This window comes from Vombatus ursinus, unplaced genomic scaffold, assembly GCF_900497805.2.
Source record: "Vombatus ursinus unplaced genomic scaffold, bare-nosed wombat genome assembly UNPS02014807.1, whole genome shotgun sequence".
Taxonomy (NCBI): domain Eukaryota; kingdom Metazoa; phylum Chordata; class Mammalia; order Diprotodontia; family Vombatidae; genus Vombatus; species Vombatus ursinus.
In genome coordinates, this window is record NW_020954585.1 from 22485731 (window position 1) to 22502166 (window position 16436).

The window sequence follows — 16436 nt, forward strand, 5'->3', positions numbered from 1 at the left end:
AACTCTTTAAAAGGGAAAGCTGTCCCCAGAGTCCCCTCCAATGTTCTTATGAAGCTGACAATAGTAAGAACTATTCTTTTAACATGAGGGAAAAAACAGCTCAAGAAATACACAGTATGAAGTGAAGGGTTTCTTTTAAAAATCTGAAAGCTGTGAGAAATCTGCAATCTTCCATTTTAAACAATAAAATAGGTCTTAGGAAATCAAATGCCAGAAATATAATTTATAAACTTTATTTTGAGAAATGCATTAACAAGCTTTCCTTTATAGTCTGAGATCTATACAAAGCACCCTTCTGAAAAATTTGTCAAAGCATAGTTAATATGCAATAAACAATTCACAAAGCCTTGGAAAGCAGGAGAAATTGATTGCAGTAGCAGAAGGCTTTCCAATAGTCAAACTGATTTCATCCTTATTGGAGTATAATTCATTTCCAGTAAGAATTTCAATGTGCTTTGTACCAATAGGAAACATAATCCCTTTTCTTTGTGCCACTGAATGATGCAGAAATATATAGGCTTGTAAAATATGCACCAAAGTAGTTTAATCACAACTTCGTACCCAATTTCAATTTCAGTATTTACCGTCTTGAAAGGTACCTTTGGTGTTAAGTGATTAAGTGAAAGGTTACTGCTAATCTTAAAAAAAGTATTAAGTTTTCAATTAACCTAAATATATAAATGGCCTAAGATGAATTTCTTAAAACAAGGTCGCTGTAAGAACATGAGGCCAAATCACTCCTTGCAACACACTGCAGTGAACTGGAAAACACTAAAAATATAAATCTACATAATATCAAGTTACATAACATCCCTTACAAATAGAGTAAATTCTCAAGTGTGACATGGACTTGAAGACTCAAGGAAAACAGTTACAAATGCTAAACCAGGTTCTTTGGCTTGAACACTACAGGAAGTTATTATGATGCTTTGAAATTACGTTAAGATTTGTAACGTGAACCACATGCTATATTAAAACTGGAGAGGAAACAAAAGATATTTTTATTCTGCCTTACCTGACTCATCAGAAGAACTGGCTGAAAAGCACTTTTTTCTTACCAGGGGTCTATGTTCTCTGCTTAATTTGCTTTTAAAAATTAAATCTCAAAACTGATTTCAAATGGGATAAAATCACAAATTTCCCTTTTCAGAAACCTGATATGAATGTAAGAATGAGCAATCAAATGTTGCCAAGGAAAAACACTTAGAAGCAAGTCATCTGAACCTCTCTGAATTTTTTTTCCTCATCTGTAAAATGGGCATGGTTCTTAAATGTGCCTGAAAAAGTGTCAAAGTATAAACTTTAAAAGTGCCCAAGAAAATGGTAGTTAATAATTGTTATACTCAAATTTCAATATATTGCTTGGTTCATAAAATTTTCATCCTAATGTCAGTACTGCACCAATCAACAGCAACAATCCTGTGAATTGCATCATGAAAGCATTATTCTTTTATAGAAGAGGACATGGATGCCCAATGTTATCCAGCTATCAAGTCTCAGAGTGAGGCTTTGGCCTAGATCTTTCCCATGACACCAAGCTGCCCCTAATTCTATCAGGGCCTTTCCACTAATGTAATGAGGTCTTCAATAAATATAACAAAATGAATTCATCTGACTTCTAATTCCATGTGCTAGGAAGCCCATATGTGCCTTGGAGTAGAGACTGATGTACGGGTTCCCCCACCACCTCTAGACCTAGATGGTGACAGAGTCCCATAAATTGTAGAATTTAGCTGGTGACTTTTGACAACCTGGATTACTTTAATGATACCAAAAAGATGATTCAATTGAAAATGCTCTAAACTATTTGTACAGGAACAAAACTGATCTAAAAATCATTTTGTCTTTCATTCCAGAAGAGGAATTTCAAAAAGGTTTCTTTTTGTCATTTGTTTCATTATCTTTGAGCCAACCTCAATCATAGGGATACTTTACTATTTTGTGTTGAAATATTTTTATGTTAAGAGAAGCCATGGAAAAACAGCAATAGAATACTGGATGGTACAGGTTAAGTTACTCTGAGATTCATTATTTTGATTCTAAAAAGCCAACCTTGTCTGCATAAGTCATGTAACTAACTACTTAAGCATCTTTTTCTGCAGTGTTATGAAACCTAAATTATCTAAATATGAAGAACTAGACAGTTCTACAATTCTAACAGTGATGATGGTATTACTTTAAATACTTTAAAATAACACATGGAAATAACAAAAATGTAGCTAACTACATTTAACAATTTACAATGTAACACACTAATTTGAAAAATTACTTTCAGTAGTCTTCAAGACTTTGTTTCATACAGTGTTTTTATCTATCTCTGGCAGTCAATACAACAAAACAAAACAACCCTAAAAACTTATTATTCAGGTTTAATTTTAGGTTGGGGAGAGGAGGATGGAATTTTTTTTTTTTAAACAAAATCTGCAGAGATGACATAAAGGATATTATTTACTATAAATTTACAGGGTCTTTTTCTCACCATGTGTACTGAAAAAGTCTCAGAAAAAAAAATTAAAAGGCACATCAGCAGGGTCAAGCAAACGCAGATGAATTCTGAATTCAAAATTAGGGGCCTGAAAGGAAGCAGCAGGAGATTTTGTTTATTATGTAAATAAAAACTAGGGCTTATACTCAGTTCAGATGATATCATTTAAAGGTATATAATCTCAAATACAGTTAAGTTATGAAAAATTTAGATGAGTTGAACTATTGCCTAGAAATATTTGATCTTGAAGTTTAAAAAAATATGAGCCAAATATTTACATTTTTTCATTACAGTAAAAATGAACTTGGAGTAACACAGTCATGCATTAATGGATGGATGTTCAAGGTAATTTTTGTAAGATTTTTTTCAAATCAGAAGTGCTTTTACATATATGGGCGAGGAAAAACAAATCCCAAGTCACATTAAAATTAAGGGATGAATGGAAAAACATGAATTGCCAAAGATGACAAATAACTTAATCCTACTCATTTCAGAAGCCTGAAAACTATAACACACAGAACACAATGAATAGGCTTAAGAGTGTTTTGTCCATTTTATTCATCTTCATACTTTTACTGTGTTGAAGGCTTTAAGTCCAATAATACAAAATAGCATTTCATAGCAAGTTAATTCCGAATGACTTTTTTGTCACAAAGTGTGACAACTTAAATGATTGAGAGAAAAAACAAACTAGGGCTAAATTGCAAAAATATATCCTCTACACAAATAGTGCAAAATATGTTTTTTTAAAGTAATGGTTATAAAAACTTTTTAGTCAAGTCACCTGTTCAGTTGCCATATCACATGTAATTTCTGACATGAGATCATGCCACTAGCACTCTCAATGACCTGAAACTAGAGTCCTGTGTTGGTACTAAGCTGATAAATCCAAAAATGTAAAATGGTACAATGATTATAGGGTCATTTAAACAGAATGCACCCTGGGTGGAAGGCAGGTTTGTGCTTTGAAGTTACCCCATTCAGAAGTGCCTATTTTGAAGCAACTGCTTTCTTTATTCATCTGCAGTGGTTCCTGGAAATTCAGATTGACCTTAATTAATCAATTAACTAGATCAACCAACAGGAATCATATTAGTCCCATAAAGGAAGCTAAGGCAAACACACTCTGTAAGGTGTGTTTTTAATAGAAGGCATATAAGGTATGACAAAATGCTAAGTGAGGCATCTGAGGTCATGATTTTTCTTATATCTACTGACTATAATAAGCTTAACAGCTTCAACATTTAAGACTTAATTCATTCAGCTTGTAAAAAAAAAAATATACACATACACACTCAGGATCATGTGCATGCAAATCTATAAGTACTAACTTTCAAACATTACAAATATTAAACTTCCATTTGCAGTGCAAGGTATCCCACAGGTTTAACAAAAGTGACCAAGTTGTGCCTGAGAGGGAAGAATTCAGGCAAAAGGGCAAATTTTTGTCTTTTTTAAGGATCGAGTTCCAATTAATTCTGTAAATCATTATGAAACCTAGATTCAAATTCATTTAAACTACCTAATTAGCTTGCAAAAACATTTCCACCTTCAGAGTAAGTGATCTTGGTACCAGGAAGGAGTAAAAAGGGGAAGGAAATTGGATATCAGGAGTATAACATTCCATCAAAAAAGAATATATAAACAAAGAGTGAAAGCATATATTAAATTTAAAATAAAGCAGGGCAGTTGTCAGAGTTTCAGAAAATTTTGACTAGTAGTAACTACAGCCCAGTTTGTGAGCAGTCAACAATTCACAGGTCATGAGACCCTTTCAGAAAGTTGTATTGCAATGTGCAATCTAAGAGTTTTAATAAATATATACACTTATTATATATGCTGCATATGCACACATCTACAGAGATACGCAAGTATGTACACACACAAAATCCACTTTCCTCTAGGTCTTGCTCCTAGAATTGGGCTACTTAGCTTCACTTGGGACTTCAGAAATTTACAGTTACTTTTCCCAACTCCGAAAGCTCCCAAAACATTTATAAATAAAATGCCTATGGTGAGCTTGGTTTTCCAAAAAATCATGGATACTGAAAAAATCCAAAGAACTTTTGTAAGGAGAAACAAAAGAAATAATTTAAAAAATCAGAGACTCTCAACAACCAGGTCACGAGCTGCAGATCCATCAAGAACATATCATACACTGTCAGATTTTCACCAGTTCTCAGGAATCTGAATCAACACCTGAATGCTTCCAGGTTGGCACAGCTTGTTTCCCAGGATTGATGTGTGCTGTGAAAGTTCAAAGTAATCCCTAATTTAAATGAGAGGTGCTCCAAAACACTTCCTGCACCACTCCACACTGAGACTTGGAGGAGCATCAATTCTCTCCATCATTCCTAGAACCTCTGAGGACAGACTCTTATATGCAAGTTCATATTCGTTGTCAAAAGCCTCTGAAAGACATTTTCAAAAAAGTTAAGCAATATTAGTAAAGAAAATATTTAAGTTATTTTAAGTAGAACTACAGCACATTTGGAACATTAGGCAATAAATTACTACTGCAAAACTATTTTTTGGACATATTAGTCAAACAAATTTAACTCCCTTGTTCAAAATAAATGCCATAACTGCTCAATTATACCAACTTACCAATATCAATATTTTCTCTTCCAAGAGACACCAATGACAAAAAGAGGATTTCTCTGTATAAACTCCTGTGAAGAAATAAGAATGTATGCAGATAATGAGAGTTAGCAGGCTTACCCAGTTTGTTGCACACACCCTAGGCATATGGTGAATTGGAACTTCTGCATGTCCATCTGCTCATTCCTCTCTATCAAACACCCTGCTCTGGGACAGAGGGAGCACCCATAGTTTAGGAGGAGAAGGCTAGAAGAATAGGGGTGGCAGGGACATCTCCACCCTGACACCAAACCTTGTCTCCCATTAGAAGCCATTAGGAAGGAGTTAAGAGGCAACCAAGGAAAAGGGGATGTTCAATAACCATTTTCAATTTCCTTTACAAATGAACTTCTAAAATTAAATTTACTCCCTCAAAACATGTACTTTTCTATAGTACTTGAAGGATATGTATGCACACAATTTAGACAATACTTTAAGATATATCAGAAATTATCCCGAGAGTACTGAGTTAGAAAATAATGTCTCATTACCTTTGTCGTTTTACATCTGGCTTCACTTTTTGCAAAAGAAGGTTGATAGGTTTAAGAACATCATTATGTTGAATGCTCTGCCTGATGTTCTCTACTAAAGTGCTTGTGGCCTGCTGGTCTTCTGCTATTAAGGATGATTTCTTCTCCGAGTCTAGGAAAGGGAATACAGAGGATAAGCGTCATTTAGAAATGTGATCCCAAGATTTTTCGCCAAAGTTGTTTTTTTCACTCCAATTTGGGGTCATATTATATCCCTTGTCTAACTATACTAACCCCACTCTGATAACACCCTTAATACTTTATGCAAACAGCTTGTACTATTATCCAAGTGCTTCTTAAAATATTGCTCTAAAAATAATTCTCTAGTTAGTTGTCAATGTGTTAAGTCTCCCCCCAAAAATGATAAACTCAAAAAAGGGTGGGGCCTATATCTATTTTTAAAATGCTCCATGGCCCTCTTCTTGAAAATAAACTAACAAAAAAACAGAGCTAGTACAATAAAATTCGTATAACATTCAACAAATGCTAATTAAACACTCAACATTTATCTAATCCCTTTAAGAATAAAGTCATTTCAGAGGACTTTATTTAAAGCTAAAAAATCTTTTCATTCTTGAGAACCTTTACTACTCTCTATTTTAAAAAACTTAAGCACAATATAACTTTTCTTCAAAAATAATTTATGAAGTCAAGAAAAAAACATTCATGGAGGAGTGTCAAGGTAAAAAAGACTTTTAACATATTTTCTGTGACTGGGAGTAGTTAAAAGCTCCCTCAAAAATGTTTTATGGATGTTTTTCTCCTCCCCATATCTGTTCTTACAAGAACAATCTTTTTCTCAAATCCTCTCATCTCCAGGAACAAGAATTTACATGATTTTGTCTAAATAAATCTCTCTCATGTCACTGAAACTCTCCATTGCTACAAAAGCAGATAGTTTCAAATCTTGATAGCATGCTAAAGTTCGTAGGTATGACACTCATTCTTTACCAGGTTGATCAATTTCAAGGACAAGAGTCAGTTTTTCATGAAAGGTAGGGAGGTACACTGGAAAGAATGCTTATTCTGAGTCAGAAAACCTAGGTCTACCAATTACAAACTTTATGGTAGTGGCAAACAAAGTTGCTTATTTTCTACATGTGAAGATTGGGAAGAATACTTGCACTACCTATCCCACAAGTGTTGATGGCATAATGTCAATGGATCCTCACATACAAAATATTTTTGTGACTATTGAACTTTTAGCTACTATCATTATATTTTGATGTTTCAAGATCATGTGGCTTAATTGTTCTTTCCTACCTAAGACAGAATGCAAGACCTTGATTCCCAAGTAACTGGTTTCACAAGTAACTGTAAGTCAAGAAGCATTTATTCAGTATCTATTATATGTCAGGTACTGTGTTAAGTATTGGGAATATAAAGAAAGGCAAAAAGCAATTCCCTGCTCTCAACAAGCTCACAGTCTAATGGGAAACAACTATGTGTAAGTAAGCTATAAAGAGGATAAATTCGAGATAGTTTTAAACGGAAGGCACTAGCATTAAGGAAGATTGGGAAAAGCTTTTTGCAGCACTTGATGGCCAATCTCCTAGCAACAAGCTTCTCTAACCTGGCTATGGCGGTGCTCAGACAACAAATATAAAATACAATTAATGCCTGGTCTTTCCTTCCATCTTGCTGACAACTGCTGCAGCTTGTGCTTTATTGGGGTAGCATTTGAGAATACAAGGTCACCCCCACATTTGGTACTAAGGTAGGACTTTAGTAGAGGAATATTATAATAAGACGACTCAAAACTAACAGAAATTAGGATCCAAACACCACCAAAGTGAACTTGACCACAGTGCTAATTCTATATATATCTATGACTTCTCCACAAATAAACCAGAACAAAAAGGGCCCAACTGGAAGGACATCAAGCTCATCCACCTCTAAGACCTTCTTTTTCAACTATTCTGAGGCTTGATGTGCAGTTTGAAGTTTCTGCATAATGGCTGATTTAAGTTGAATAGCTAAAAATGTCAAATTTGACCTGAAATAGATACACAAAAAGAACTAAACTGGAAACAGTGAGACTTCTCTCCTTCTAGAAGACTGATCTACTTACTGAGGTTCCTCCAAGAAACATACAAGGGCTCGCCAGGTTCTTGATGAAGGTTGATATTGTCCCATAATAGCTGAATATATACTAGTTTACTGTCCTGGGACAGAGATGAAAGAGGAAGCTAAAAACAAATTAAAAGGAAGTATTAGCCACACCATGAGAACAGCAAAGTTCAACAATAATTCAATTTAACTAAAAATTTATTAACTGGAGAAGAGTTCACAAGACAAAAACCTGGGACACTGAGGCTCACGGAGCTTGGATCCGAACTTCTGATGCTAACCCTTTCCACTATACCATGCTTTTTCTTTGGAAGGGAATACAATATATTAGGCTGAATAGGTTGAAAGGAGAAATCTCTCAGTGTTACAAACTTTAGACATGAACAAAATGGTGACTTCCGTTAAGTAATGAATGGCAGAAAACACAAATTTGTGCTGAACTTTACTTATCACACTACTTAGACCTCATTTATGATTACTTTTTTAAAAAGAGGAAGACAAACTGCTAAGATGTCTCTTCATTTTCTAATGTTCTGATTTGTTTCTATGACTTTTAAAAGAAATGGAGAAATTACTGTGATGTGGGCACAGAGCTCCTATTCAAGACAGAGAGAGGTCACGTTTTCCTATGGTGAGCTCAAGACATTCCAATTTTGTTGTATTTCTAGATAATTTTGTTATAGCTACTGTTGGAAGTAGGCTATTAGGCTGTTTTAAGAGAGAAACAGTAACCAGGACTAGAGAAGTAACAATGCCACTAGTCTAGTTATTCTATTTAGTTCTGGCTGCCACATTTTAGAAATGAGTGTTGATGAACTGGAGTGTCTTAGGAGGGTGACCAGGATGGTGAAGGACTTCTAGATCAGAGGTGTCAAATACTATGTGCTAGGCATCACTGCTGAGCACCAGAGATGCAAAAAGAAGCAGATGACAGTCCTTGTGCTCAAGGCGTTCCCAATCTAATGGGGGAGACAATAACAAATATATACAATCAAGCTATGCATAGGATAAATGGGAATTAACAACAAAAGGAAGGCATTACAATTAAAAGGGGTTGGGAATGGCTTCCTATAGGAGATGGGATTTTAGGTGGGACTTAAGGGAAGCCAAGGAAGACAGAAGGCAGAGATGAGGAGAGAGACTATTCTGAGTATGGGGGATAGTCAGAGAAACTATCTGGAGTCAGGAGATGGAGTATCTTGTTTGTAAAACAGTCAGGAAGGGGTCAGTGTCACTGGATCAAAGATTTATGTGGCTAGGAATGAGCTATAAGAAGATTTGAAAGACAGGAGGAGGCCAGGTTATGAAGGGCTTTGATCGCCATTTTGAGCATTTTGTATTTGATCTTGACGGCAATGGAGTTTATTGAGAAGACATGGTAGGACCTCTGCTTTAGGAAGTTGACTAATAGCAGTAAGGGTCCAGTTCATGTTGTGTAACATAACTTTACAGTGGATTCAGTCAGAACAGATGGGTGATTTTCTCATCTTTGTTCAGAAGCACATATGTAGGAGCAAAGACAACAATGGTAGAAGCAATCCAAATTTGAGGCTTGGCAAAGCCTTGGCAGGGTGTAATAAGAAAGAGGGTGAGGACTTAAGAGAGGCAGACAGTGTAGCATCAAACTAGTTTACCAAGAGGCCAAGATGGGGGAAAGAGGAGAGAGTGATTAGTGTAGGGTCACAGGGTGTCTAAAGAATGGGACTTGGCAAGGAAAGACAGAGGGAGAGGTGAAAAGCCAAAAGATTAATGGTCAGATTAGAGATTTCAGAATTCCTAAATGGGGAGGTGGTACATTTAGGGGTGATCACAAGATCAACGGTATGACTATCTCTGTATATGGCTGAGGAGGGGTGAAGGAGAGGGAAGTGGGAAGTGGGTAGGTTGAGGAAGGAGGGAGAATCAATATGTAGATTGAAGTCTCCAAGCATGAGAGTAGGAGTTGGTGTTTGAGGGAGAATCAATATGTAGACTGAAGTCTCCAAGTTATGAGGGTACATGGCTCACAATTTTTCTCATTTGTGTCTTCTTTGCTTGCTGTATTTTTTAAAAAAAAACTTTTCTGTATTTCTGTTGCAAAGCAATCTGTTCATGTCTGGAATTATTTTTGGGAATGTTTCAAATGCTTCTCTTTTATTGAAAAGCGATCTCTTCTCATTGGTGAGTAGGCTCAAGTCTGTAGGATATGTCACCTTAGGTTGCATCTTTAGCTCCTTTGTTCTTCATAACATATAACTCCATTTTCTTCTGTGATTTCGGGTAGGTGCAGAACAGTCTAGTGCCATTTGAAACTTTTTTCCTATATATTTGAAGGTCTTTCTCCTGGTCCCTTGAAGAATTTGTTCATCAGTACAATCATGAAATTTAACCACTCTATGTCTTGGAAATATTTTTCTGGAGATCTGTGGATTCTTTCAATTGATACTCCTACCCCCACCCCTTGCATTCAAAAGTTCTGGGCAGTTTTCTTGCATTTTTTCTTGCATTATGGTGTTCAGATTTTTGAACTTGTATTCTTCTGGCAGACTTATAATCCTTAAGTTGTTTCTAACCATTCTTTGTTCATGATGAATGCTTTGCTTGTAAATAGATCATGTTTTCTTTTAATACTACTTCATGGAGATGTATTTGTATTCCTGATCAATTGTTGTCTCTTCTGTTTCTTTGGAGAGATTTACGACCATGGATTTAAATTTCTTCTATCTTGCCAATTATTTCCTCTGTGTGGGCCATTAATTCTGTTTTCTTGATTCTTTTTTCTCTCTTGAACAATTTAGGAATATTTTTCTGTAGTTTCATTCTTTCTTGGGAATCCACAGAGTCCTTGACCTCATAAGGTATTGATGCATTTTCTTTTATCTTGCAATATTCATTCACAGATATCTGGACTTGTTTAGGTGTCCTAGAAGGCATCTTCCCTTCTGTTAATTAATAATTTTAACTGAGTTGTCTTCCTTCTGATATCTTTGCTAAGTCCAGTCTTTTTTCTTTATATTCCCCTCTCACTTTCTGACTCCTTCCCCTTTGATGGTGAATTCAAAGCTGTCTCAGTCTCCACCCCTGACAGGGAATTCACTTTTCACCAGGCTCAGTCTCTGACCCAAGTGATTTCTAGAGAAACAGAAATGGCTTCAGTTTTATCAATTTCCCCTTTTCTTCAGGCTTGGTAGAGCTCCACACATGCTGGCACCTTGCCCCACTTGCCCCACTTCCCTCTATTCCTAAGTTTTTTTACTAAGCACTGCTCAGGACAGCTGGTATGCAAGGCACAGCAAGCTGCTGCTTTCCTATACTTCCACCTCTTCCATACAGGGTGAGAGGAAAAGGATGGGTAGAGTGAGTTTTATTGCTTGTTACCTCAGAATGGCAAGGGAATTGCTGAGTCAAAGTTTTCTGGACACAGCGTAGCCTGGTGAACTAAGTGAGTACACCAAGGATTAGTTTTTTCTGCTCTTATTTCATCAGGTTGTTACCTTATTAGGGTGCTTGGCACCTTAGACAGTAGAGCCAGTTGTAACCGCTTTACCTTTTGGATGTAATTCTTATTCTGGAGAGGTTTGAGGGGATTGTGAGTTGTGAGGATCTAGTCCTCTATTTCGTGTGGTCATGTGACCCTGAAATCTACACAGACACTTTCTTGTAAAACTGGAGTATATGCTGAGGAGTTGAGCAGAGAAGATCCCTTCTACGATAGGAAATAACTTCAACACCATGCCAAGGGAAGCCCAGATACTTCCTATCTTCAATTGGCACCAGGACTCTAGTATTCTTTAGGAGCAAACTCAGAGACAAGTGTAGTTGATTATTCTCTGTTCCCAGAATATATTCTTATCAAAAGCCAGTGAGTACTTCTTACTTAATTGATTACTTAAAATCAATTCATTTTGGGGCAGCTAGGTGGCGCAGTGGATAGAACATTGGCCCTGGAGTCAGGAGGACCTGAGTTCAAATTCAGCCTCAGACACGTAACACTCACTAGCTGTGTGACCCCAGGCAAGTCACTTAACCCCAACTGCCTCACTAAAAAAAAAAAAGAAAGAAAATTCAATTCATTTTATCAGCTAGTTTCAACAAAAATCCAATTTGATATAACCTGGAAATTACTTATGGAATGATATTGGAAAGAATAATAAAAATAAACTATACCCATATTTATTCTGCAATTATAAACCACCCCTTCAAAGCTATATAAATATTGCTTTACTAATTCTGAAAAGATTTTCATGGGCCACAATATAATTATCCTGTAATATTCATACTACCTAAGTATCTCATTGATTCCCTTAGGTTTTCTTAATTGTTGAATCTTTTAATATAGCCTGATGGAACAAGTTAGCACCTACCTGTACTCCTTTATTACAATGTTCAGATGTGAGGATAAGTCCTGGCAAATTGCTAGGAAGGTCCAAACGTCTGAAATACCAAACCAGATTCCAGAAAATGATCGGATGTTGATTGATAAATGAGGATGTGTGAATCACTTGATCTCCTTCATTTTCCAACAGAGATTCAAGTTCTTTACGAAGCACTAATGGACTCAAGTAGGGCACAGAAACAGGAGAAGGGTTGGGTCTCTTCCTTAAAGGATCCTTGCAGTGAAAAGGGAAAAAAACCAAACAGAAAACTTTACATCTTTATCTTGCACTTTTTATTGAGAGAAACTCAATTATACACTATGTTCTTATGCTATAATGTAATATCTATTTCAGATGTTACTCATACAATGATGAAAATTTTAACAAAAATAAATGATTTGTGCAAACTAAGTGTTTAAGCTTTTATAAATATATTTTAAGCTGTATTCACCAAACTTCCCATTATTTTTTTTTAAACAATGAACTTATCAAATGCATTACAAGAAAGAAAAAAATGAGGATTACATATGAAAGTAACATATGTTACAAAAAGTTAGTTTTATAAAAATTTGGGGCAGCTAGGTGGTGCAGTGAATAGAGCTCTGGCCTTGGAATCAGGAGGACCTGAGTTCAAATCCGGCCTCAAACCAAACACTTGACACCTACTAGCTGTGTGACCCTGGGCAAGTCACTTAATCCCAACTGCCTAAAAAAAAACAAAAAAAACCCCAATAATAATAAAATTAAATAAATAAATAAATAATAAAAAGTTTGTTAAATTTAACAAAGAATAATTTGCCATGGTGGTGATTCTATCTGAACTATTGGTTTACTCTTGTGTACTTTTATTTTACTGATGCTCTTTTCCTTCCTTTCTTTCAACAAAATCTCTAACACTGTTGAACTTTTTACAATATGGACTTTCTAAATCATTTTTTTCCCCTTTCCACCACAAGACCCTTTTGGTAGTCTAGTGAAGACTATGATTCCCCTTCTCAGAATATATATATTTTGCTTTCTGTGAGGCGATTGGTGTTAAGTGACTTGCCCAGGGTCACAGAGCTAGCAAGTGTTAAGTGCCAGAGGCTAAATTTGAACTCAAGACCTCTTGACTCCAAGGCCAGCACTCTATCCACTCGCTGCTCCATCAGAATAATTTTTTTTTAAATAACTAAAGGAAATGCTAAATTTCAGTTAGTGGGAAAAGAAATATTTTTTTTTTTTTCCAAGTTAACAAACTCTTTCCAACTGCAGATCCTGGGTGAAGAACCCTAGTTTCAGAATAAGGTATTCCTTCATCAAGTTACTTAGGAATCACAGCAGAGAGAGGTTTTTCCTTTTTTAATATTTATAAATTTTAAAGTTTTTGCAAAATGTTTGCATTTTGAGATGCTTCAGTTACTCTTAAAAATAAGTGGTAGTTCAAAGCAGAGTTTAATTCAATTCATATAGCTCAAGGTAGATTGTAACATAAACTCGTGCTATTCCTTAATTATACCTTCCTTACTTCTCCTGTCATTTGATTTACACTTAATAAAAATTTTATAAAATAAAGAGCTGATATGTTGAGGAGTACGATATGTAAAAATTGGAACTAAACTAATTTTTGGACCAAAATTCAGAAAAATGGAAGAAACCATTTTCATAGAAATATTTTTTAGTTAAAAAATATTTATTGAAGCTTTCACCTCTAAATTCAATATATAAAATTCTCAAATTCACACTTTTTATCAATACAAAGTATAAATAAATAGACAGATGTTCAAGTTTCTGACAGAGAGGGCCCAAGTGGCAGAACTCATAAGAGTGACTGAAATCAAAGTCTTATCAACAAATGAGCTAATGTTTTCTAAAGAAGTGTTCAAACACCTTCTTATGGAAAATTATGCTATGCTTTATTATACAAATACATAATCAGACCATAATATTTACTGTTACTTACCACAACTTCCTGTAAACTGTTTGGCAAACTAACTGTTGAAATGCCATGGAAAGGTTGCTGAGAAAAATCAATATTTTGCAAAGGGCCTCCAACACTGTGGCTTCGAGTCAAAGATACTCCTCGACTTGAAAAATTATTAGCTACAGATGAAGTTTTCACACTTGGGAAGTCTCCATTCTCTTCCTTTAGCTCAACACTTTAAAAGAAAAAATGCTCAAATAAAACGCTACTTCCTTTTATTGTTACACTGTCTAAAAAACAAACATTTCTTCCTTTGAAACTACCATATTTGCAATAATGGCAAGGAAATTACAGACATATCAGAAAAATGATCTATTAAAACCAAGCTGGACTAGTACTAGAAATGCAGAGATGGTTTAATATCAGGAAAACAATAAGCGTCTACCTAAAACCAAATGCTAACATTACTTGTAATGGATAAACACTGGTTTTTGGTTGGTTTTTTTTTTGATAAACACTGTTAAGTTTGGATTTTTCTACAGAAATTTTTATCTCGTTTGCACTGAAACGAATAAATGCTTGTGATGAACAATTAACAGACTCATTTAAAGACCTAATATGAAACAAAGTTTGCCCAACTATTTTCTGAATACAATTTTAAATATAAATCCAATCGCCAGAAAACTATTTAAACCTAATCACCTTTCTTCTTTTGAGCTTTACATATTACCTTGCTGTACTCACTCCTCATGTTTCCTGGAGATGTTTAGCCGCATTTGCTACTTTTTAGTTGTTTTTATTGCCTTTCAGTGTATCTTCAGCTGCCTAGCTCTGTAGTTTTTTCATTGAATTGGTATCCAGCATGTATTTCTATTTTTCTATTGGTATCTGTTACTTTAGCTGTACTGTTATCTTTATAACAACTTCTAATATTATAGTTCAATTTTCATTCTTGTATCTATATTGTAGCTATAAAGATATACTCATTTGTTTCCTATATTTCTACTTCATTATAGAGAAATTCCTATATTTTTAAAAGTTGCATTTATAGCTTCCTATTTTAAAAGAGTTTATTGATAAATTTTGTTTAGACAAATTATACAAAACTATTTATATTTCTAATTATATTTGTCATAATGTATGATCCCCAGAAAGTTAAATAAAACAACATGGAAGAGTCACTAAAACGGATGGTACCACATAATATGACATTTTGGTAGTTTCCCATTGTTAAAACAAATGTAGAATGACTGCACGTGTATAACCTATATGAGATTGCTTGCCATCTTGGGGAGGAGGGACAAAAACCTGGAACTCAAGATCTTATAAAAAATTAACATTGCAGTGGATACAGCACCATCCCTGGAGTCAGGAGGACCTGAGTTTAAATCAGGTCTCAGACACTTATTAGCTGTGTGACCCTGGGTAAGTCATTTATCCCCTACTGCCTCAAAAAAATTGTTGAAAATTGTCTTTACATGTAGTTAGAAAAAATAAAATACTATTTACATTAAGAAAATAAAACAAATATAGAGAAAGAACAGTTTATGATTTATACATTATTTACAACAGTTTGATTATAAATTATAAACACAGAAAGCATTAAGTACATTACTTTGCTCCAAGGGTACCTAATAACTGAGAAAAGTGAACAATGTAAACATTACAGTTTACAATCATTATATTTCCCTCCCAAAAATTCTTTTTTGCAAATCTATTCAGAACAGGATGGTTTATCTGATAGTTGAAGCCTCAACTCCAGCGCCCCCTTTTGATGTCATCTTTCCTGATGTCCCTAGCTGCTAGGCCACCTTCCCTTCTAAAACCACCTGATGTTTCTTTTGTTTATATTCTGTATAGACTTGTATGCATACAGGTTGTCTACCCAATGTACGTGCTCTTTGAGGACAGGGACTTTGCATAGTACCTGCTGATTAAACAAATTAATTGGTTCAAGCTGAAGACAGCATGGAGTACTTCACAAGTCCTGTTTCTGTCACTTATGAGCTATGTCACTGAGCCTCAGTTTCCTGATCTGTAAAATGACAGCCACTGGCATGGCTGACCCCTAAGATCCCTTCTAGCTCTGACATTCTGTGATGCTATGAAATCTAATTAAGTTTGACTGAAATTACAGAAAGCAAAGAAGCTTACAACCAGAGCTAAAACAGGTAAATTACTCCTACTCCTCAGATTAAATTTTTCAAAGGGTATTCAGCTTATAATGAAAATTTTATGCAAACTAGGATACCTTGGTTCAGCTGCAGAACTTATTCCTTCCGATATGACCTGGCTGTGCTTTGGGAAATCCATAAAGGTCATCAAGTCAGGCTCTGCTGGACTAGGCAGAGGTTTGTGCTCTGGGGGATCCATCACTAAGGGAATGCTTCCGCTTTGTAAACTGTCACCAGAGGTGCTTGGCTTCAGAAGAAAGCTAAATGGGGCAGGCAAGT

General features: G+C 35.3%; 1 protein-coding gene across 4 annotated transcripts in view; it reads right to left on the reverse strand.

Moving 5' to 3' along the window:
- Window positions 1–3014: 3014 nt before the first annotated feature.
- The window catches only part of DENND4C (DENN domain containing 4C), a 117058-nt gene continuing 103636 nt past the window's right edge, over window positions 3015–16436 (reverse strand). For all 4 annotated transcript variants that reach the window (XM_027874586.1, XM_027874584.1, XM_027874585.1 and 1 more), the window contains 7 exons: window positions 16235–16417; window positions 14023–14218; window positions 12069–12314; window positions 7727–7844; window positions 5617–5767; window positions 5093–5157; window positions 3015–4896 (listed from right to left, as the gene is read on the reverse strand). In XM_027874586.1, coding sequence (XP_027730387.1) covers window positions 4760–4896; window positions 5093–5157; window positions 5617–5767; window positions 7727–7844; window positions 12069–12314; window positions 14023–14218; window positions 16235–16417 — 1096 coding nt within the window. In that variant the 3' untranslated portion in view covers window positions 3015–4759. The remainder of the gene's footprint in view (window positions 4897–5092; window positions 5158–5616; window positions 5768–7726; window positions 7845–12068; window positions 12315–14022; window positions 14219–16234; window positions 16418–16436) is intronic.